The 24043-nt window shown below is 32.9% G+C and overlaps 2 protein-coding genes across 3 annotated transcripts in view; both read left to right on the top strand.

Annotated features, from left to right (window-relative positions):
* The first annotated feature begins 540 nt into the window (after positions 1-540).
* LOC138696863 (neuronal acetylcholine receptor subunit non-alpha-2-like) lies at positions 541-15803 on the top strand. The gene is made up of 9 exons (XM_069822315.1): positions 541-739; positions 4456-4619; positions 8157-8201; positions 8545-8654; positions 9793-10006; positions 11322-11490; positions 13304-13459; positions 13676-13848; positions 15153-15803. The coding sequence occupies exons 1-9, from the start codon at positions 676-678 to the stop codon at positions 15318-15320; spliced, it is 1263 nt and encodes a 420-aa protein (XP_069678416.1). The 5' UTR covers positions 541-675; the 3' UTR covers positions 15321-15803.
* Positions 15804-17023: 1220 nt separating this feature from the next.
* Positions 17024-24043, top strand: part of LOC138696862 (neuronal acetylcholine receptor subunit non-alpha-3-like) — a 28898-nt gene continuing 21878 nt past the window's right edge. Inside the window, exons 1-3 of one of the 2 annotated variants that reach the window (XM_069822314.1) lie at positions 17024-17143; positions 19545-19711; positions 21767-21811. In XM_069822314.1, coding sequence (XP_069678415.1) covers positions 17092-17143; positions 19545-19711; positions 21767-21811 — 264 coding nt within the window. In that variant the 5' untranslated portion in view covers positions 17024-17091. Of the gene's footprint in view, positions 17144-19415; positions 19456-19544; positions 19712-21766; positions 21812-24043 lie in introns of those variants that run through there. The other variant, XM_069822313.1, reaches the window with a different exon arrangement.

Below are 24043 nucleotides of genomic sequence, written 5' to 3'. Positions count from 1 at the left end.
CTTCACCTGAAATAATTAGGAATATAAAATCCAGATGTTTAAGATGGGCAGGGCATGTAGCACGTATGAGTGAATCCAGAAATGCATATAGTATTTAGTTTGGAGACCTGAAGAGGGGGGAAAAGACCTTTGGAGTGGCCGAGACATATGAGAGGATAATATAAAAATGGATTTGAGGGAGGTGGGATATGATGGTAGAGACTGGATTAATCTTGCTGAGGATAGGAACCGATGGCGGGCTTATGTGAGGGCGGCAATGAACCTCCGGGTTCTTTGAAAGCTGTAAGTAGCGCCCTAACAATAATATACTGAAACAATACATACTTAAATGGCTCTTTTGAGCGAGAGGACATTCATTGGGTAGAAACACAGTATAATGCGCATGCCACTTTAATAACAGCTGATTTACACAGATCTGCCTCGCTTGAGGTAAAACTGACTGCAGAACGCGATGTAGTGTGTTGTGATGAGTTTTGTGCGGTGAGAGAAATATTTTCTATGTGGTTTAGCATTTGAAGTGACTGTACCATCAGACATGTGTTTAAACGGTTTTTTCGTAACTCAATATTCACTCTGGAGGAGGATCACTGATATTAATAGCCCTACTACATCGGCTTTAACATTTCTCCTGATCTATCGAAAGGAACTATCATTGTGTGCATTCTATATTACATAATGACTTCACCCGTGCATTCTTGTGTGTTTATTTTATATTTATTTACAGTGTATATTTATTGTGGTAAGTGAACTGAAGATTATTCACTGAGGAACTATTCAATTCAATTTGGCCATTAGACATACAGTTTTAGGCTTCGTCAGAATGCATTGAAAAACATATAAATACATTTAAAAAAACACCAATAAAAGAAACAGCAAAATTTAAATAATACAATGAAAACACGAAATAATATGAAACTTTTAAATTAAAGAAAACTTAACTAAATTGCAATTAAACTTATTTGTTAAAATACAATTTCATACAAATTTGTGTTGAAAAACTCAGCAACAGAATAAAAAGGATTATTTAATAACCAATTATAAAATCTAGTTTTGAAGCTATTGATTGGTAATTTATAATATTGACTTGGGAGCTTATTATATAATTTCATCCCCATAATTAAAAAGTTTGTGTTGCTCTTGTGTAATCTACAATATGGAATATTAATTTCTTCACTATTTCTAATTTCATGATCATGTATATTGGCCACTAATGAGTAATTGTCGATATTTTGTCGAGTGTAAAGTACTAGATCATATATATACAAATTTATGATTGTTAAAATCCGTGATTGTCTGAAAAGTGGCCGACAATGTTCCAGATAGTTTGATTTACATAAAATTCTAATGGCTTTCTTTTGTAAAATCAAGACGCTTCCAATTTTGGTTCCATTTCCCCAGAAAATTAGGGCTTATCGGATTATCGACTGAAAGAAAGAAAAGTAGGTAAATTATATGGGCTAAATTAATTAAATACCGGCAACAAATTCACTGTGTTGAGATTTAAATTATGGTGTTGTATATTATTCTTTCATTAATCTTAACGTTTTATGTTTATCTAACATTTTGTATAACCAGGGCCTCAATTTTGAATATTCTGCATATTTTCTCTCATAAGAAAACGTCACACTCATTCTTTGCGTAATTGCTTTGTCATTATTCGAGTCAGGTTGACTTTTTTGTTTTTTACTTGAATTTTACGAAATATAGAGATAGAATATCGCATTGCTGAAAGAAGTAGATTTCTAATTTTATGTAAATATACGTTGTCATCCCGATACCGAAAAAAGTGAAAGTGGATTTCTGGAAATCCCTGTTATCTCCTATAATGTCTATACAGAAATTATGGTAATGGAATTAGAATAGATAAATACAATTTTCTGTAAGATTTAAGTGTATCTAATCAAGGGAATTAAATAATCTATAAATAATAGTAATAAAATTATATAATAATAATTTATTTAGTTTTATTTTTACTTATTTACTAATATTTAATGTGCTGTACAACAGCCAGGAGCCAATAACAGTTCAGTACATGACAATTTCATAACAGAAACATTAACAATAATAGAAATTACAATAAAAGCGCATAGGAGTTAATTATTAAAATAATGACAATTGAAAATGGAAGGATGGAGTCATATGAATTAACATAATACAGATGATGTGAAACATGACGAAAATAATATTATAATACATATCTAAACAGAAAGCGTAAATGAATAACTGACATTAAACTCTACAAAGTAACTTATAGTATAGCTACTACACATTAAATGGATCCAAGTTCAATCTATGCAAATTAGTATATTTTATACATCTGCAGACCGGAGACAGAGTTAGAATTTTTATTATAAATTTTTTTTTTGAAATCTTAAACCCTTAGCAGGAATACGAAGACTAATATTGCTTAGCAAGGGTTCACAATCAATATCACCCTTAAGGACTTAAGGACAAAAAGTAAATAATCAAGATATTGACGTCTGGCAAATAAATTACCGCAATTAGAATATTTGCAGTTAATCTCATATTTATAATCATCGGAATTATGTAAAAATCTATAAGAACACAAAAAAAAAATAAATTTTCTTCGAATATTCTCCAATTTAGCCGAGTCAGTGGAAATAATGGAGTTCCATTCAACAGATGCATATTCAAGCTTGGATCTACCAACGTATAGCATAAAATTAATAGACACAGAGGAGTGGAAAAAGAATAAGTTATAGTTCTAATTAAGCATTCTTAATGAATGGGTATAAATAATAATAATAATAATAATAATAATAATAATAATAATAATAATAATAATAATAGTAATAATAATAATAATAATAATCTTCCCTTTAAGTGTTAGGCCATATAGCCTGTTACGATCTCTGTTGAATTTTCAATCCAGCGCTTCTTTGGACGACCGAGAGATCTCTTCCCTTTTGAACGATAGTGGAGCATGACTTTTTGGGATTCTATCTCTACGCACGCGATGCAGATGATTTATCCAGTTGTTTCGATAATGTTTTACGTGATTAATTACAGGTTCTAGTTGTAATTCTTCCATTACATCTTCATTGCGTTTGTGATCCCATTTCGTATATCCCCCTGTATATCTCATAAATTTCATTTCATTGGCCGTTATTCTGCTTTCTTCTTTCTTCCTCAATGTCCATGCCTCACTGCCGTAACAAAGTACAGGTCTCGCCAAGGTCTTGTAAAGGCGAATTCGAGTATTATGCCTTTGTACTAGGGAAGGTTTCATAATGGTGTTAATTATTCCCATTGTTTTGGTGTATTTAGAAAGTTTCTGTGAAATGTCTACTTCATCGAAAAAAGATAATGTGTATCCGAGATATGCAAACTAATTTTCTCTTTCTAATATTGTTTTATCTAAACATATTTTGCTAGGCACAGGGTATTTTCCGCACAAGGCAATAATAATAATAATAATAATAATAATAATAATAATAATAATAATAATAATAATAATCGTGATAATGATAGCTTTAGTCAACTGTCCGAAGGCATGTTTGAACCTCATAAGTGACAGAAATAAGGCATTACTCATGAGGTAACTAAGCCAGGAGATAATGGGGTAGGGTGGCCAGTTTCTCTCCCCCACCATTGCATACATCGCTGACTAGTTACATATTACGCTAATCAGACTTCAGATGTATACAAACAAAATTGTTCTTCCTCTGACGCATATCGTCAAGTGAGATGTACTGCCTGCTAATAGATGTACATATCAGCCAGAACCTGAGTCAGAGGTAAATAGTAGGAATAATAATAATAATAATAATAATAATAATAATAATAATAATAATTTAAAAGAGAATGCACTATTAAGAGGACAAACTGTTTTTTTTAGCCAACACAATTTCGTTAATTAACAGGTATAATGGAGTGCTAAACGTGGGCCGGTATGAACCCAGTACGCAAACCAAACGTGGGAAACAAGGCCGTGTGGCATACCTTTAATAAGACTGATAAAATGTGAATTTAATCAATTATATTTATATAAGATTACCATCCATCGAAACAGTTTTATTTTATTTAGTTTACGTCCACCGTTGTGGAATAACGGTTAGCATGTCTGATCGTGAAACGAGTGGGCTCGGGTCCAAATCCTGGTTGGGACAAGTTGCTTGGTTGAGGTTTTTACTGGGGTTTTCCCTCAACCCATTCAGAACAACTGCTGGGTAACTTTCTGAGCTGGACCCTGGACTCATTTCGCTGGCATTATCACTGTTGTATAACTTCAGACTCCAGATAACCATACTGTAGGTGTTGATAAAACATCGTAAAATAAACTACTATATATATATATATATATATATATATATATATATATATATATTACATTTCACTGTTAATACACAATAAAAATAAAAACACTTCATTAAGTGTTGACTTTATGAGTTTCATCGTTTGACTACAACCTACATACTAGCTGTATATTTTCAGCACAGTCAGTTGAGGAGACCTGCACGGTGCCCAAGACGAAAATTCAGACGCTTCGTTTGAAGCAAGATCTGCTTTGTAACTACGATAAGAAGCTGCGACCCGCTGACACTCGTACAAAGGCAACCAAAGTCGTCCCTGACATGTTCCTGAAAAGCCTGACTTATGTGAGTATAGCTCGTATTGTGAGACTTGAGTCGTGACCTTGAAATGCGCATATTTCCTTTAGTAGTAATGAGAGTATAACTCGTAGAGCGAGACTTGGGCCATGACCTTGAAATACGCGTAATATATCCTTTCAGTAGTAATGCTGCACACTCGTTTTTGGATGATTTGTGTTACTACAGACTATAATCGCCTTGGTAGCAGAACGTTGCTTAAATCTACAGTAGTGCCGAGTTAAAATCCTGGCGATGGCGGAGATGTTTGTGGTAGATAAAGCCAAAATTGTGTGGGTTTTTCTCGGGGCTCTCCCATTTTACCCTGTCGCTCCACTAGCACTTTCCACAATTCCCCTTTCATTATCATCTCCGTTTCGAAAAATATGCATTTTGTTTTATGACTAACTACTAAACATGGCGATTCGGCTGTTTTCGCGAGTTCGTCTCCCTTTTTCTGAATGACTAGTGAATGTCCCAATGCTTAGCTTATTTCATTTCTCGTGACTGGTGTTCGTTATTCTTCAGACATCAGCTCTTTTTGTGTACGTGGGTCATTTGCAGAATTTGTATAACAAATGACGTCCATCAATTCTTACCCTTCCCATTATTGCATTTATAACGATAGAGTTATAAATTCCTAACAGTGAGTAGTTTCAATACTAATGTAGTAAACGTCACAAGAATTATTTCCTTCATGTGAAATATTTCACGAGAATAAAATAAAATTCTCATAGTATTAGCTGAAATACTGTGTCAATACTAGTTAAGTTTTTAAAATGGAGCATGATTATGTTTAGATAAAGGTTTTTTTAATAATGTAATTGAGGAAAAAATCAAAGAAACATTTGATATTATCAAAACTTATTCATTTATGTCTGAGTTTATATTTCCTTAAATAAGATTACAAAATTACTCTAGTCCAGTAAGTCAGTCAGGTCTGTTACACCATTCTGTTCCTATGGATACACAGTTGAAAAAGAAACCCCACAGATGTCAGCACAAGCCAAGATGATGCACAAAGAGTCATTTTGATTGTACTGCTATGTTCACCCATTTTGATTTGGCGAGATTGTGTGTCATACTCTTGCTTTATGTTTTAGTCTAAGCTTGCATTTTTACTCTGTCAGATCTGTTTGTGTTGTGTTTTCCACAAATAACATATAAAGTCAAGATCAAGAGGACATAATAGTGCACGTGTGCAGTAGTTAAGTTGATATTTTGAAGATTTTTAAGCAAAAAAATTTTAGGTTAGCACATGCTTGTTTGTTTTGTCATGTCTGTTACCTGTCAGATCTGTTACTCCGTCATGTCTGTTACGTCATTCAAAACAGTGCTGTAAAGCAAGGTGAGTGTATAGTGGTTGATTACTATGGCAGAGACATTGCACTATATTAATACATGCAGAATATGCACTAAATAGTACTTTAATTTTGATGTTCTCAATCGTCCATTTGTTATACAAATTTTGCAAATGAGCTACGTACCAAGAGAGAGAGAGGGAGAGATCACTGTAAGAAAGTTGAATGGTTGATGAATCCCCATCCCCCGAAATTAGCAGTGGAAGTTTGTAGTCTGTCCTTGATAGCCAGCAGTAAAGGCACGCAGTCACTCAGCTAAGAATAAGTGAAGTTTATTATCTTATGTTCTATTTTGCAATGACTACATAGGCGTATTCAGTGTGTCAATGTGTGTACCATACATCGGCAAAACTTACTTTCCGAATACATCAACAGAACGCAATAAGCTCAGCATTTAAATGGAAGGGGAGAAAGGGGATGGGTACGCTTCCCCTTACCACATTATTCAATGTGCAGTGCCGCACTGTATTCTGAGAAGTACAACGTTGATCATCGTGATTCTTATTGATATGTTTTCATTTTTTTCTTCGTCACTGTTACAAATTTTGTTGAACAACGACTGATAAACTATAACAGAACGAAAGTACTGTATAATAATAATAATAATAATAATAATAATAATAATAATAATAATAATAATAATAATAATAATAATAATACTAGTCCACACCTATGGAGTAACGGTTAGCACGTCTGGCCGCGAAACCAGGTGGCCCGGGTTCGATTCCTGGTCGGGGCAAGTTACCTGGTTGAGGTTTTTTCCGGGGTTTTCCCTCAACCCATTATGAGCAAATGCTGGGTAACTATCGGTGCTGAACCCCGGACTCATTTCACCGGTATTATCACCTTCATCTCATTCAGACGCTAAATAACCTAAGCTGTTGATAAAGCGTCGTAAAATAATCTACTATAAAAATAATAATAATTTATTTTTAATACATCAGTCATAGGCTAGTCTTTTGTCAATTCTTATATAATTCCTATGCAGTTTGAGGGTACAAATATATTCGAGAGTATGTCAGCAAAAAAAGATTGAATACCACTGAGATAGCACAAGAAACTCAAGGAATATTATGGACAGTAAAATCGATTATACGGGAATAGGTATTTAAGAGTTGTTAATTCATTAATAAAGCGAATCTGTTACAACATTAATACCAATTAATTTTATTTCCTAAAATATATGTCTCAAGAAAAATAAATAAATAAATAAATAAATAAATAAATAAATAAATAAATAAATAAATAAATAAATAAATAAATAAATAATGGAATAGGGAAATAAATAAATACATGAATAAAGCAATAAATAAATGAATGAATAAAGGAATAAATAAATACATGAATAAAGGAATAAATGAATGAATAAAGGAATAAATAAATAAAGGAATACAGGAATAAATAAATAAATAAATAAATAAATAAATAAATAAATAAAGGAATAATAAATAAAAGAATAAATAAATAAATAAAGGAATAAATAAATAAATAAATAAATAAATAAATAAATAAATAAATAAATAAATAAATAAATAAAGGAAGGAAGGAATAAATAAATAAAGGAAGGAATAAATAAATAAATAAAGGAATAAATAAATAAATAAATAAATAAAGGGATAAATAAATAAAGGAATAAATTAATAAATACATAAAGAAATAAAGGAACAAATAAATAAATAAGGGAATGAATAAATAAATAAATAAAGAAATGAAGGAACAAATAAATAAATCATTAACTAAATAAATAAATAAAGGAATGAGTGAAGTTATGAAGAAAGGAAAGAAAGAATGAATGAATGAATGAATGAATGAATGAATTAATTAATGAAGAAATAAAGAAAGAAGTAAATCAGTAAATAAAGGATTAAATAAATAAAAAATAAAAAATAAATATTACCTTACTCTCTCCAGCAATATCCTTAACATTTGTTTTCAGGGCGTTGAATGATATTTACTTTGTCAGAAATACTCAGACTTGAAAGTGTTTGTGACACGATGTCTTACCGATATGCGGAGGCTTGGATTCTCGTCACAACAACAGACCACGTTGTAATGTTTTCTGCTTTCTTTAGACTCAAACATATTCTTATTTATCGACGGAGCAGAGTAGTAGGATTAGTTAGGATAATGTTATTAGTTTAGCAACGAGACAGTGTAAGTAATTTTATTTTTATTGCATTCACAGGATGACGAACACGGCATTTTGAATGTTCACAGTTTTACACTCTGGGTGAGTAGAAGTATATTTTGTAGTTTTATTTTGAAACCATAAATATTTAATGTATCAAGTAATATACAGTGTGTCCGAGAAGTCCCTGTATCCCTTTTTTACACAGAGGGCACAGTGCTACATTTGGTTCTACAGTGTGCTTGCCTTCCTCCGAGCGACATCATTAGGACTTCCAAATACTATTTAACTGAATTACAGGTCGATTTCAAAATGTTTTTCTCAGAAAATTTGTTATAAATGCGACCTTTCAATGTACAAATTTTGAAGGTCCTAGCCAACCTTTCAGTGTTGAACGCTCCCTTATGAGCTGAAGACGATAACAGGAATTTATTCTTTTTTGCAGTTCTGGAAAGACGAGCGTTTGAGTTGGAAGCCGTCAGAATACGAGAATATCAATTTTTTGGTTATGTCAACTGATGAAATATGGGTACCGGAAGTGGCACGTCTTGTTCCGTAAGTAATGGATTCCTCCACCTCTTGATTATATTTTTATTTCGTTATTTAACGACTTTGTATCAACTAGTAGGTTATTTAGCATCGATGCGATTGGTGATAGCGAGATGAAGCCGAGAACTCGCCATAGATTACCTGACATTCGCCTTACCGTTGGGAAAAACCTCGAAAAAACCCAATCAGGTAAACAGTCCAAGCGAGAATCGAACTCGCACCCGAGCACAACTCCAGATCGGCGGACAAATACCTTAGCCGACTGAGCTACGCACAATATACAATATAGAGTAGAATACAGAAGCTTGCACAGAATATAAGTCAATTTATAAAATGAGTTATATTGGCCTTCTGAGATGTAATGACAGAATTCGCTTACACGGCACTAAAAGAGAAATCAAAGGTGTTGTGGCTATCGTATCTGCATCTGGACCTTCATAACTTCACTCATTCCTTTATTTATTTATTTATTTATTTATTTATTTATTCCTTTATTTATTTATTCATTTATTTATTTATTCCTTTATTTATTTATACCTACTTTTATTTATTTATTTTTTTATTTACGAGTATTTATTTACTTATTTACGTATTTACTTATTTATTTATTTATTTATTTATTTATCTATTCCTTTATTTATTTATTTATTTATTTATTTATTCCTGTATTCCTTTATTTATTTATTCATTCATTCATTCATTCATTCATTCATTCATTCATTCATTCATTCATTCGTTCTTTTCTTCATTCATTTCTTTATTCCTTTATTTATTTATTTATTTATCTATTTATTTATTTATTTATTTCCCCATTTATTTATTTCCCTATTTATTTATCTATTCCTTTATTTATTTATTCCTGTATTCCTTTATTTATTTATTCCTTTATTCATTCATTCATACATTCATTCATTCATTCATTCATTCATTCATTCATTCATTCATTCATTCATTCATTCATTCATTCATTCATTCATTCATTCATTCATTCATTCGTTCTTTTCTTCATTAATTTCTTTATTCCTTTATTTATTTATTTACTTCCCTATTTATTTATTTATTTATTTATTTATTTATTTATTTATGAAAGTTATGTAAGGCAGATACAATCCTAGCCGGGCACAATCGGTATTTCATGTTTCAGAAGTATGATGCGGAACATGGACAAGGAGACAACCGGCATCGGATGTTACGTGTACTCGAACGGTTACGTGACTTGTTCGATGGTTGCGGTGTATGCTGCAGTCTGTGCCTTGGATTCCACTCACTGGCCTTACGACAGTCTGAACTGCTCCTTCCGACTTGGATCATGGCGGGAGGCTGGCGATGATATTTCGCTCTCTCTTTATAATAAACGGGTAAGTCAGAAAAGGAAAGAAGCTCAGCTAAAATTTGAATTATTTTAGAATGTTTTTGTTGTTTTCCACAACTTTGTAAAAGTAGAGCTACCTCCTTTTCGCAGGGAGCCCTTCATTTGTTCATGAAAGTGGACTACAAATATCACGATAAAGGAAATTAATTGTCGTTATTAAACTTATAATGAGAAATAATACGTCAACCTTGTGGAACATTCTAGGACATACCTGCACAAACAGCGCTCAACGAGCGCGCGCGCTCCTTGGGAGCGGGAGAGCTGTGTTTACCTTTCGCCGAAACGGAGAGGAAGATGCGTCAGAATGACATAGACTTGATATAGGTAGAGGAGAGGGAAACGACCACTCAGTTATCTAGTGGAGTGCAGTGTGTAGGCCTATTCTCAGTAACTGTTTCACGTTGCTTACCTACTGCTACAGTACAGTATGGAGGAATCTAAAAGACGGAACATAACATTTAACATTTAACGATTTACAGCTCGAACTTATTGATCTTCAATGTGACCTAAGGGCTAAAGATCGTTTGGATAATACTACTAGCCTGGTTGAGTTTTACAAGACTAAACATTAGCAATAATATCCACGACTACACAGGCTGGATGTGAAAATGATTGCTATGTTTGGCTCAAGTGAGCAAGTGTTTTCTATAATCAACTTTAATAAAGGCAGGCATCGAACATTTGTAACTGATGTTTCATTACGATCAGTAGGCTACTGTTCCTTTCAGCTGCCAACAGCATAAAACCCCGTTTTGATGCACCGATAAATAAAAATATATAACAAAATGATATTGTATATTTAAGTAGCTATAGAATTTCTATTATTTCTGTAAAATAAATATTTATTTATTAATTAATAATAGTCCAAGATAGTTTTGCAAACACTGAATGGGAATTCATGTCATAAACACTCTTAATAGTAGGCCTACTTTCTTTTGTGTACATTTTGTACGAGGTCACTCCTTCTTCCAGTCCACCCTTATACAGAGCGCAGTTAATATCTGCCTCCGCTCATGAGCTGTGAGCCGGCTCGGAGAGCGCAAACAATGTGTAGGCCTGTTCTAAAAAATTACGTTGCTATTGTTCTCAAACCGTCTTTTGATTGACCAAGTCTGATTAGCACTACTTTTTCTTTCTTCCCAGTCCAAGAAACATATTTTCCTTTTACAAATACACACTGTATAACAGAATCCCTAGACAGTTGAAAACCATACGAATAATTCAATATTGTCATTATTTTGTGTGAACTATGTCACGAAGAGATATGGTTTTAAATAACAACGTTATTTTAACTGGGTTAGGTACACCAGAGTAAATACGAACCAAATGAGTGGAAGCTGTTGTCTGCAACCTCGACAATACGCTTGGATCTATTGGAACACAACGCAACTTTACCATGGGTAGAGTACAGGTTCACATTGCAGAGACACTCTTTCTTACCTGAGGTGATCGTGGGTGCTCCGGTCTTAGGTAAGGACATTAATACAAGATATATTAATTTTATTTTTTAATTTATCATTGTACGACTCTGGGTAAGAGCGTTAGTAAACCATATAACTTTATTTTTAGTTTTTTGTTATACGACTCTGGGTAAGAGCATTAATAAAACATATTACATTTATTTGTAATTTCTCATTATACGACTCTGGGTAAGAGCATTAGTAAAACATTAACTTTATTTTTAATTTTTCATTATACGACTCTCGTTAAGAACATTAGTAAAACACGTTAACTTTATTTTTAGTTTTTCGTTATAGGATTCTGGGTAACAGCATTAGTAAAATACTTTTACTTCATTTCTAATTTTTCATTATACGACTCTGGATAAGAGCATTAGTAAAAAATATTAACTTTACTTTTAGTTTTTCATTATACGACTCTGGGTAAGAGCGTTAGTAAAACACATTAACTTTATTTTTAGTTTTTCATTATACGACTCTGGGTAAGAGCATTGGTAAAACACATTAACTTTATTTTTACTTCTCATTATACGACTCTGGGTAAGAGCATTAGTAAAACACATTATCTTTATTTTTAGTTTCTCATTATACGACTCTGGATAAGAGCATTAGTAAAATAAAATAACTTTATTTTTAGTTTTTCGTTATACGACTCTGGGTAAAAGCATTAGTAAAACACTTTTACTTCATTTTTAATTTTTCATTATACGACTCTGGATAAGAGCATTAGTAAAATATTAACTTTATTTTTAATTTTTCATTATACGACTCTGGGTAAGAGCATTAGTAAAATATTAACTTTATTTTTAATTTTTCATTATACGACTCTCGTTAAGAACATTAGTAAAACACGTTAACTTTATTTTTAGTTTTTCGTTATACGATTCTGGGTAACAGCATTAGTAAAATACTTTTACTTCATTTTTAATTTTTCATCATACGACTCTGGAAAGGGCATTAATAAAAAATATTAACTTTACTTTTAGTTTTTCATTATACGACTCTGGATAAGAGCGTTAGTAAAACACATTAACTTTATTTTTAGTTTTTCATTATACGACTCTGGGTAAGAGCATTGGTAAAACACATTATCTTAATTTTTACTTCTCATTATACGACTCTGGGTAAGAGCATTAGTAAAACACATTATCTTTATTTTTAGTTTCTCATTGTACGACTCTGGGTAAGAGCATTAGTAAAACATATTAACTCTGTTTTTAGTTTTTCATTATACGACTATGAGTAAGGAGATATTTAATCAGGCTGAACATATTTCTAAGTATCCAAAACGGTACATCTGTTCTAAAATATTTATTGACGCGATAAAATAAAAACTATATTATAAAAACGAATGAATGAATGCATATTACTTTTTGGAATTAAAAAAAAATTGTCTGTGATGCAGAAAATGAAAGTTCATATTTTTGTATTGACATAAAGCAAGTAATTCAATTCACGCTTATCTTGTGAATGATCCGTGACGCGAGAGCCTGTAAGGCCAAAACTGGGTACAAATTTCACTACTCATTGTCACTCCCCAAATTGTTTTATCAAGAAAATAAACAGCAAGAAGGAATGTTGTTTGTATTTTAATACAGAACTTAATTGTTAGGAAGCAACTGAAATATTTAATAAAAAAAGTATATCTCAACCATGTGGCACAGAATTTTTTATTATTCTGGTTTCGCAAAATAACTCCGTTTTGAATTTTTGATGAAAGATGCGTTGTTAACATGCGTGGTTTCGAAATTGTAGTCTCTAGCTCTGTTACGTTTATCTTATGATCTATACTTGAGTATTTTAATGTATGTTTTTGTTTACAGTTAATGCAATCATGGTTTTACTCAACTTCGTGTTTCTTTCTGCGTCGGATGATAAACGAATCACCTTCTCTTGTGTCATTTTAATATGTCACTGCATCTATCTGCAGTATTTGGGAATGACTCTGGGAAACACTGGAGAGAGCAGCCCGATTGTGGGTAAGTTATAATTTGTTCTACAATATTGGAAATGCTTAGGTACTTATACAGTGAATACATTTTATATTTCCACGCTTTCATGTGGGTAGCTGTGCTTCCGGTATGCGGCCAACCAATGTATTATTAGGGCTGTCCACTTACATATCACTAATCAGAAAAAAATAAACGCGTATCACATTCTTTGCTAACAGCTATTTGTTTTGCCTTTTGTTTCAGTGCGACTGTACCGTGATTCTTTGGTATTACTAGGCGTGTCTCTCGTAGTGACAATTGCTCTCAGATGTTTGTCCTCCTCGACAGATCCTCCAACATGCATACAGAATCTTACAAACCGTGCCTTGAGCTACAGAGTGGGCCAGTTGGTTGTCCTCATGCAAATATCACGTCAGGTATAAGTGATAGTTTTTTTTTTCCAGTAATTATTATTGTACAGTCTAACATTTCGTACACTGGCGTTCAAAAATATCTGACCTACAGATTTTTGATTGTGTAAGCGAACTTTCTAACAACGGGATAGGCCAGAACCATAGATATAACAAATTGACAACTTTGAAGTAGTTCCGCTAGTTCTTAATAGGTGACACTATTATTTGGACGGTTAAAAATGTGTTTATTTATTTTTTTTATTTTATTGGGTTATTTTACGACGCTGTATCAACATCTAGGTTATTTAGCGTCTGAATGAAATGAAGGTGATAATGCCGATGAAATGAGTCCGGGGTCCAGCACCGAAAGTTACCCAGCATTTGCTCGTATTGGGTTGAGGGAAAACCCCGGAAAAAACCTCAACCAGGTAACTTGCCCCGACCGGGATTCGAACCCGGGCCACCTGGTTTCGCGGCCAGACGCGCTGACCGTTACTCCACAGGTGTGGACTAAAAATGTGTTGAGGAAAATGGTAATGTGGATTAAGTATAAATTACCATCATGCAGTATCAGCGGTTTCCCGCTAAATCCAGTGCTTTACATTCATTAGAGGGGGGAGGGTGAAATTTTGAATTCTATAATGCGAGTATATTTAGGCTATTTACTATGTGCGACACTGATTGTTATCTTAGCAATAACCAAAGAATACACACTTACACGAACAAATTATCGATCACTATCTGTTAGTAAAGTATCTTTTAACGCCAGTGTACACTAACGTTCAAAGATATCTGACCTACGATTTTATTATCGTGTAAGCGTACTTTTCAACCACGGGATGTCAGAATTAAAGATATAAAAAAATTGACAAACTTTGAAAGAGTACTGCTAGTTCTCAATAGGTGGCACCATTATTGGGGCGGTTAAAAATGTGTCAAGAAAAATGATTAGCCTATGTAGATTAAGCATAAATTATTCTCATGACTGACAATATCAGCGGTTTCTAGCTAAACCCAGTGTTGTTTTATAATCAGTGTAGTGGTATGAAAAATTGAATTTTATAATGCGGGTATATTTATGTACCATTGTCAACACTGACTATTATCTTCGCCATCTATTTATAGAAGCAATAACCAAAGAATACACACTTATACGAACAAATTATCGATCACTAACGATTAGTAAGGTCAGGTATCTTTCAACTCCAATGTAAAACCTGCAGTAGTTGGGTGTACGTATTATTTTATATTATTTGTATTTTCTTACGTAGCCATAGAATATTAGAATATCGCCTTCTTAATATTAATGACCTTATTTATTATTCTAGGTTACGGCCGTTGCTAAGGACGAGACAGATGAAGACGATGGTCTCATTGTGACGTCATCACCAGATAGAGACCGTGTTTGGGTCTTGTTCTGCAAAATAGTGGATCGTATTTGTTTCGTTGTGTATAGTCTATGGTACTTGGTCCTATTCCTTAGATGGACTGCTTGATGGGAACTCTTACGAAATACTAGTACAAGTTTATCTCGGCTGTGATCTGAGTGTTAAGAATTACTTTACTCCATTAGTATACCTACCGAAAAGATCTAGAACACATTTGAAGTAGAATAAATTGATTTAAATTCTGAAATCCTAAACAAATTTAATATTCTGAGTTTCTAGAATCACCTTCGTTAGTCAACCTCTTTTGTGTGATGTAAGTTTAATTCCTAAAGGATTTATATTTCTGTTCTATAAAATGTACCTAATAATAATAATAATAATAATAATAATAATAATAATAATAATAATAACAATAATAACAATAATAATACATAAAATTTAAAATAGCGATATGTAAATTGAAAAATTGTGAATACGCCACTGACTGAATTAGATGATGTCATCACCCTTATGAGAATTGTGACTTTGATTCTTCTTTCTCTGTACCCTTCATATGTTATTTCTTTATTAATTATTTTATAATGCTGTCGTAGAAAAAATAAAGTCTGAAACACGTTTATAATGTTATGCAGTTATTGCCTTTGTTTCTCTCGTTTCCTAAACATTGACTCATACAATAAATTATAACATTATAAATTTGTTTCATAATATACAGTACTACTGTTTTTATGTTATGAGTAGGATAGAGCGTTTATAGTAATGTACCATTGGGTATATAGGTTCGTCTTAGCGGATATCATCCCTCTCTTTAAAGCAACTGAACTAGTTTGTTTATGTACCTGCTTATATACCGGTACATAAAATAACAGAAGTAAATTTTATGCAATTTATTTGGTTATTGAAAATACAAATCAACTAATATATAATAATATTTATAAACAATGTAAAGCGTTTATACTTGGAAGCAATGCTCAATTACAGTATTTAGACTTGTTTCTGTTATTTTATATACGTTATAAAATACGAAAATAACTTATTTTATAGTTATATTACAAAGAAGGAGGTGTGGGCTAAGAAGACGCCTATATATCCAATGCTATTTTATAAATTCCGAACACTATATAACCTGTGTTATAGGAGTGTCTCTCTCCCTGAATTCAGACATTCCTGACTTCTTCTGGTCAAACAGCTTTCACACGCAAAAGTTATTGCTTTTCAGTTCATATGTGACAGTGTGAGGGTTATTTCTTTAGAATAGACTTTATCATTTTTAGGCTTCCCCACAAATAAAAGTCGCACACGGTAAGACCTGGTGAGCATGTACGCCGTATTCTCTAGAAATTATCATAAAAAATCCTCCTTATATCGACCAAAGACTCGTGCGAAGTATGGAAGAATCTTTAAGAAGACAATTAGGAAGAACACGATCTACTTGGAAGGATGAAATTAGGACAACATGCAGAAAAGAAACATGGACGATGGAGAGTGTCCGGATCCGGAACTCTGGAGGAGGAAGAAGAGCGTATTTTTTGGTTGTATGATTAACTAAAATAGTGACTAACATAGAAATATTCCTATTAAAAAAATAATAATGATGTTTGAATGGAAGTGTAAAGCAATACTTTATAACCATGTTAAGTCTTAAGGAAATATGTTTCCAATCCTAAATACTGTTTCATTTTTCCTCTTGAGGAAAATACAGTCTGAAAATCATTACTGTATACACATACACACACACAAACTCATTATCTCCTCCTTTTGATACTGGCGTAATTTGAACACGGTGGGCGGTGAAGTGTTATGTTACAAGGGAGTTCACACATTCAATACTGACCTTCCAGTACAAAGTCGTACATCAATACGTGAATATTGGTTTAGTATGCGTTGTCTGAAAAATATTACAGTATTGTTGTATTTATTGAGTTACAGTGGTGAGAGTATAGAAATATTACAGTATTGTTGTATTTATTGAGTTACAGTGGTGAGAGAATAGAAATTGTACAGTATTGTTGTATTTATTGAGTTACAGTGGTGAGAGTATAGAAATATTACAGTATTGTTGTATTTATTGAGTTACAGTGGTGAGAGTATAGAAATATTACAGTATTGTTGTATTTATTGAGTTACAGTGGTGAGAGTATAGAAATATTACAGTATTGTTGTATTTATTGAGTTACAGTGGTGAGAGTATAGAAATAATACAGTACTGTTGTATTTATTGAGTTACAATGGTGAGAGTATAGAAATATTACAGTATTGTTGTATTTATTGAGTTACAGTGGTGAGAGTATAGAAATATTACAGTACTGCTGTATTTATTGAGTTACAGTGATGAGAGTATAGAAATATTACAGTATTGTTGTATTTATTGAGTTACAATGGTGAGAGTATAGAAATATTACAGTATTGTTGTATTTATTGAATTACAGTGGTGAGAGTATAGAAACATTACAGTATTGTTGTATTTATTGAGTTACAGTGGTGAGAGTATAGAAATATTACAGTATTGTTGTATTTATTGAGTTACAGTGGTGAGAGTATAGAAATATTACAGTAGCTATTGTTGTATTTATTGAGTTACAGTGGTGAGAGTACAGAAATATTACAGTATTATTGTATTTATTGAGTTACAGTGGGTGAGAGTATAGAAATATTACAGTAGCTATTGTTATATTTATTGAGTTACAGTGGTGAAAGTATAGAAATATTATAGTATTGTTGTATTTATTGAGTTACAGTGATGTGAGTATAGAAATATTACAGTATTGTTGTATTTATTGAATTACAGTGGCGTGAGTACAGAAATATTACAGTATTGTTGTATTTATTGAGTTATAGTGGTAAGAGTATAGAAATATTACAGTATTGTTACATTCATTGAGATACAGTGGTGAGAGTATAGACATATTACAGTATAGTTGTATTTATTCAGTTATAGTGGCGAGAGTATAGAAATATTACAGTACTGTTGTATTTATTCAGTTATAATGGTGAGAGTATAGAAATATTACAGTATTGTTCTATTTATTGAGTTACAATGGTGAGAATATAGAAATATTACAGTATTGTTCTATTTATTGAGTTACAATGGTGAGAGTATAGAAATATTACAGTAGCTATTGTTCTATTTATTGAGTTACAATGGTGAGAGTATAGAAATATTACAGTATTGTTCTATTTATTGAGTTACAATGGTGAGAGTATAGAAATATTACAGTAGCTATTGTTGTATTTATTGAGTTACAATGGTGAGAGTATAGAAATATTACAGTAGCTATTGTTGTATTTATTGAGTTACAGTGGCGAGAGTATAGAAATATTACAGTAGGTATTGTTGTATTTATTGAGTTACAGTGGTGAAAGTATAGAAATATTAGTGTTGTATTTATTGAGTTACAATGGTGAGAGTATAGAAATATTACAGTAGCTATTGTTGTATTTATTGAGTTACAGTGGTGAGAGTATAGAAATATTACAGTAGCTATTGTATTTATTGAGTTACAGTGGTGAGAGTATAGAAATATTACAGTAGCTATTGTTGTATTTATTGAGTTACAGTGGTGAGAGTATAGAAATATTACAGTAGCTATTGTATTTATTGAGTTACAGTGGTGAGAGTATAGAAATATTACAGTAGCTATTGTTGTATTTATTGAGTTACAGTGGTGAGAGTATAGAAATATTACAGTAGCTATTGTTGTATTTATTGAGTTACAGTGGTGAGAGTATAGAAATATTACAGTAGCTATTGTTGTATTTATTGAGTTACAGTGGTGAAAGTATAGAAATATTACAGTATTGTTCTATTTATTGAGTTACAATGGTGAGAGTATAGAAATATTACAGTAACTATTGTTGTATTTATTGAGTTACAATGGTGAGAGTATAGAAATATTACAGTAGCTATTGTTGTATTTATTGAGTTACAATGGTGAGAGTATAGAAATATTACAGTAGCTATTGTTGTATTTATTGAGTTACAGTGGTGAAAGTATAGAAATATTACAGTAATGTTGTATTTATTGAGTTACAATGGTGAGAGTATAGAAATATTACAGTAGCTATTGTTGTATTTATTGAGTTACAGTGGTGAAAGTATAGAAATATTACAGTAATGTTGTATTTATTGAGTTACAATGGTGAGAGTATAGAAATATTACAGTAGCTATTGTTGTATTTATTGGGTTACAGTGGTGAAAGTATAGAAATATTACAATAATGTTGTATTTATTGAGTTACAGTGGTGTGAGTATAGAAAGCTTCATTAGTCTGCTTGGAGATTTCTCTTTTTGGATGTATTTTTTGATGAAAAAGATACATGTAAATTTTCAGTCGTGCATGCTGAAGATGACTGCATCGAAAATCCGACACGGAAGACGGAAACCACCAGATTGAAGCAGGACCTGTTATGTGACTACGACAAGACGGTGAGGCCCGTTTCTCATCACTCTTACGATACAGTCGTCAGTGTCAACATGTTGCTGAGGAGCATCAGTTTTGTGAGTAAATTTCAAACTTCTGAACAGCAATTCCTCTACATTTTAATAGGCCTTCTGTTCGTTTCATCCAAATTAAGAATCTTGTCACTTCTATGGACTTCCCAGAGATTATCGCCCATCTTGAACAGCATGAACAGTCGCCTTGGTTGGCTGTAGCCTATCTGAGAGTAAAAGTCAACCAAGTTACAATACTGCAATTTTTAGGAAAGCTAAAACAAAAGTCGTATTTTTGTTATTCTTGCACATTTCATAGAAATTTTAATAACTTTGAAAGATATATACATAAATATAGAACTAAAAATATGAATTCTCTGCGTTTGTCTGAACCAAAATTTAAAACCAATACAGCTTTTTATCATAGCATGAGTCAAGGTCCCAGATTATTAAACAAATTTTATTCCAATAACATTTCAACCACGAATCCTCTCCAAATTAATAAAAAAAAATAAAAAAAATTGTATTGGATTTATAGTTCGGGTTTAAACATATTAAACACTATTTAATCTGTATTCACTCTCAATTTTAATTTTATTTTTGTCTATATTGGAATCCCCTCCTGAGCACGAGTCTTACTTATTCAGGAGTGGGTTAGTTTATCTTTCATTGTATTTATTAATTTGTATTAATTTCAAACTTACTAGCAATAAAAATAAATAAAATAAATAAATAAAATTATTCATTTCCAATTAATCTCATTACGTACGCGGCAAAAGCCAACTCAGAGAAAAATATTTTAGCACGTGAATTGTTGTATTAGTTATGGAGTCATCTTTAGGTGCAGAAGTAACCCCATGGAAGAAAATAAGCAACGAAAGGAGAAGAAACAGGATATAATAAAGAAAAAGAAGATTAAAGGAGGCACACTTCAGCCACAACTTCTTAAAACAACCATTGTCCACGGTTACTTGCATTTACACATTTATTTCTATGAGGTAATTTAAGTTATAAATGTGCTTCAGTTTTCCTAAGTTTCTAGAACACCTTAAGAAATGGCATGATGAATTTCATACTTGAAGTGTCAACAACTTCTATGCCAGATAGTTTTCTGTTTCTCATGAAAATGTATGTTTTTGGACTATGATTGTTTTTTTTTAAACTCAATTATTTGAGTACCTATCTGTGGAAGTCTCTAGACTCAATGTAAATGCAGAAATAAAAAAAAACATGTTGCAAGAGTTAGGTTATGTAAGGGTACGATGAAAGAGTAATGGAACGGAGAAAAATTCTCTCCGGCGCCGGGATTTGAGCCCGGGTTTTCAGCTCTACGTGCTGACGCTTTATCCACTAAGCCACACCGGATTCCACCCGGCGTCGGAAGAATCGTCTCAGTTTTAAGTTCCAACTCTTGGGTTCCCTCTAGTGGCTGCCCTCTGCACTACGTCATAGATATCTGTGGACCTAGGACCGAAGTCCACATATGTGCTGAGGTGCACTCGTAATGAATGACTAGTTGGCCGGGATCCGACGGAATAAGCGCCGTCTTAAATCACGAAGTGATTTACGCATATCATATATTACTATAATGTACCGAAGTACATATGATATTTCCATGCAGATATTCTGCGTCATCATACGATGAAAGAGTAATGGAACGGAGAAAAATTCTCTCCGGCAGAGACGTAGTGCAGAGGGCGGCCACTAGAAGGAACCCAAGAGTTGGAACTTAAAACTGAGACGATTCTTCCGACACCGGGGTGGAATCCGGTGTGGCTTAGTGGATAAAGCATCAGCACGTAGAGCTGAAAACCCGGGTTCAAATCCCTGCGCCGGAGAGAATTTTTCTCCGTTCCATTACTCTTTCATCGTATGATGACGCAAAATATCTGCATGGAAATATCATATGTACTTCGGTACATTATAATAATATATGTAAGGGTGCCAGTGAACATATAAGTGGAGTAAAAAAAATAAAATGTTAAGCGCAGTTTCAACAGAGAAAGAAGAAAATAATGTGAGCTAAAGAATCCTGTACTGATGCCATTAATATTGATATTACTATACCATTAGTGATGCACTTTGTATGGTCAATTAATTTACATCAATTTCTTGTTGCAGGACGAACATATAAATTCCATTAATATTCACTGCTGGATGTTCTGGGTAAGAATTCCTTTTATACATTTGCGCATTATGAATTCTTCACTCTGTTTTAAATTGACACACTTGTAGCTAGAGAATATGGGTTCGATTTCAGGCAAGAAAGGGATATTTATCTCCATACTTGCGGTTAGGTCTGAGGTTTCTGTGTTCACACGTGTCCGATAACTTTGGATGGTTGAGAACGATGGAAACCTCTAGTATATTCTCCTTGGGAAGGAAAATGAATCTGGGAGTTCCGTGTCGAAGATTTAAAGAAAATGTGCCTCTGGAGATATTCATTGGAAATTTACTGGACACATCTTGCCCATGTGAATATTTGGCCGCAGTAGTTCAATGGGCCCATGTGTAACTTGTAACCATCGCATGCTAGCCGTACCACAACATAACATACATACATAACACACATGAAACACGTAACATACATAAAACGTATAACACATAGAACATAGGTATTACACACATACCACATACATAACATAGCATAAATGCATAAACATAACACAGAACATAACATAGGAACTTGCAACTTAACACATAGCATAGAACATACGATATAATAGGTTATAACTCATGACCAGGCTTCGAGACTTTGGACCCGATACAGTACGTTTACTGTGCATGCACTATGGGTTGTTGACTCACTGTAGGTAGATAGAGATGTGTTGAGGTAACAACGTTGCTATTTAGAGTAGAGTACGTTAGTATGGGGAAACACACACATATGTACAGGGACATCATTTTATTTTTACTAATTTTTTTAATATTAACCTGTCTATACCTTTAGAGAACCAGAAACACCACTTGCTCCCCCCTCCAAGACTGGAGTTCGATGATACTGGCGTAAAACACAAATCACTCTACTAGGTATAGGAAGGAAGAAAAGTAGTTCATCCATTTACGTAAACTAGGAAATATCGCGATTTTGAGTTTGATAATTTTCATTAGGTTTTTCTTTAATCAAAGTACAGTACTGTATTAAGAATAAGTGTTTTTACTCACGAAGTGAGTTATCCATGCGAACGTATTCGTTATGCAGTGTAGGCTATACTGTCTACAGCACATTAGCGTACAATATAGAGAAAGAAGTTAAATTGAAAAATAATCATAATATGAATATTTAAACACAATTTTGAAAATGGTGGCCGTTCATTTCGATACAGGCTTCAGTTCTTCTGTGCATATTATCGCACTATAGACTATTGCATCTAATTACAATTGCCAGTTTCGTCCTTCGTACTAGTAACTCATGTTGAAATAATTCTGTACCTACTCTACGTACTGTAAATTCAATCTTCACTTCTGCCCGACCCGAAAATATAAAATTACTCAGACATACTATCTACTGTCCGTCCAAGTGGTTATGCCGCAGGATTATAGAAAGGGAGGAAATCACGTGACAGTTAATTACTTAACGAGGCCCTTTTATTTAAGTTAAATTAAACAGCTGTATAATATTACGTAAACGTCCAATTCATAAGAGAAATTAATGTTTTCAGAAAAGAGCTAAGACAGCCCAGCTATTACAGAGGGGCGAGCAGAAGCAGGTGGGGGAAATCGGGATGCGACGTAGGCAAACGGACAGTACCTGTGCGAAAATATGATCCAATATTGAAAGCTCTTTCGTCACTGGAAAACGCGAACATATTTCTGGAACGTACTTTACTCGATAACTCAGTACTGCTTACTATCTGCGGTCTTGGTTCTGTGTGGAGTTGGAACTTCCTTAGTAGAAGGGATGGGAGTGACGTACATTCAAAAACTCAGGTACAATAAAAATTGAAGTAAAAATAAAATGATGTCCCTGTACATTCTGAAAGTAAATATACATTACACAATGACAATGTCAAAAGAATGTGAAAAGCATTTATTCTCCTGTCTTTTATAAGCATTTGTGTTTAATTATACACAGTGTTAATGGTGGAAATAAGCATGTGGCAATTTTAATTTATTCATTTATCCTATTGGTCACCTTTAGGAAGTGCAGTTACAGTACCGAATTGCAATGTACCTACTACAAGATACATTCTCAGTGTCTCAAACGTAAATCTTTTTCGGTTATCTGCCAAACAAAGTTTGTACTGTAGAAAGCTGCGCTCTACGTCGCATGACGTGATAGGAGCAAAACGAAAAAACCTAACATCATTGCAGTCTCTAAGAGACAGTCCTTTATTCTCGGGTGACTCTATGTCCACTAATTTGCTGTTTATTTTACACAATGTTCCATATCCGTTA

This window comes from Periplaneta americana, chromosome 3 (assembly GCF_040183065.1).
Source record: "Periplaneta americana isolate PAMFEO1 chromosome 3, P.americana_PAMFEO1_priV1, whole genome shotgun sequence".
Lineage (NCBI taxonomy): Eukaryota > Metazoa > Arthropoda > Insecta > Blattodea > Blattidae > Periplaneta > Periplaneta americana.
Note: the sequence above shows the minus strand (reverse complement) of the source record. Positions and strands in the feature narration are given on the sequence as shown.

What these genes read in the sequence shown, in the direction of transcription:
- LOC138696863 (XM_069822315.1), top strand. Translation starts at nt 676, where the DNA reads ATGACTTCACCCGTGCATTCTTGTGTGTTTATTTTATATTTATTTACA. An exon ending in TTCACAGTTTTACACTCTGG is followed by an intron (nt 8,202 to 8,544) that starts GTGAGTAGAAGT and finishes TCTTTTTTGCAG; the next exon opens with TTCTGGAAAGACGAGCGTTT. An exon ending in CGTGGGTGCTCCGGTCTTAG is followed by an intron (nt 11,491 to 13,303) that starts GTAAGGACATTA and finishes TTTTGTTTACAG; the next exon opens with TTAATGCAATCATGGTTTTA.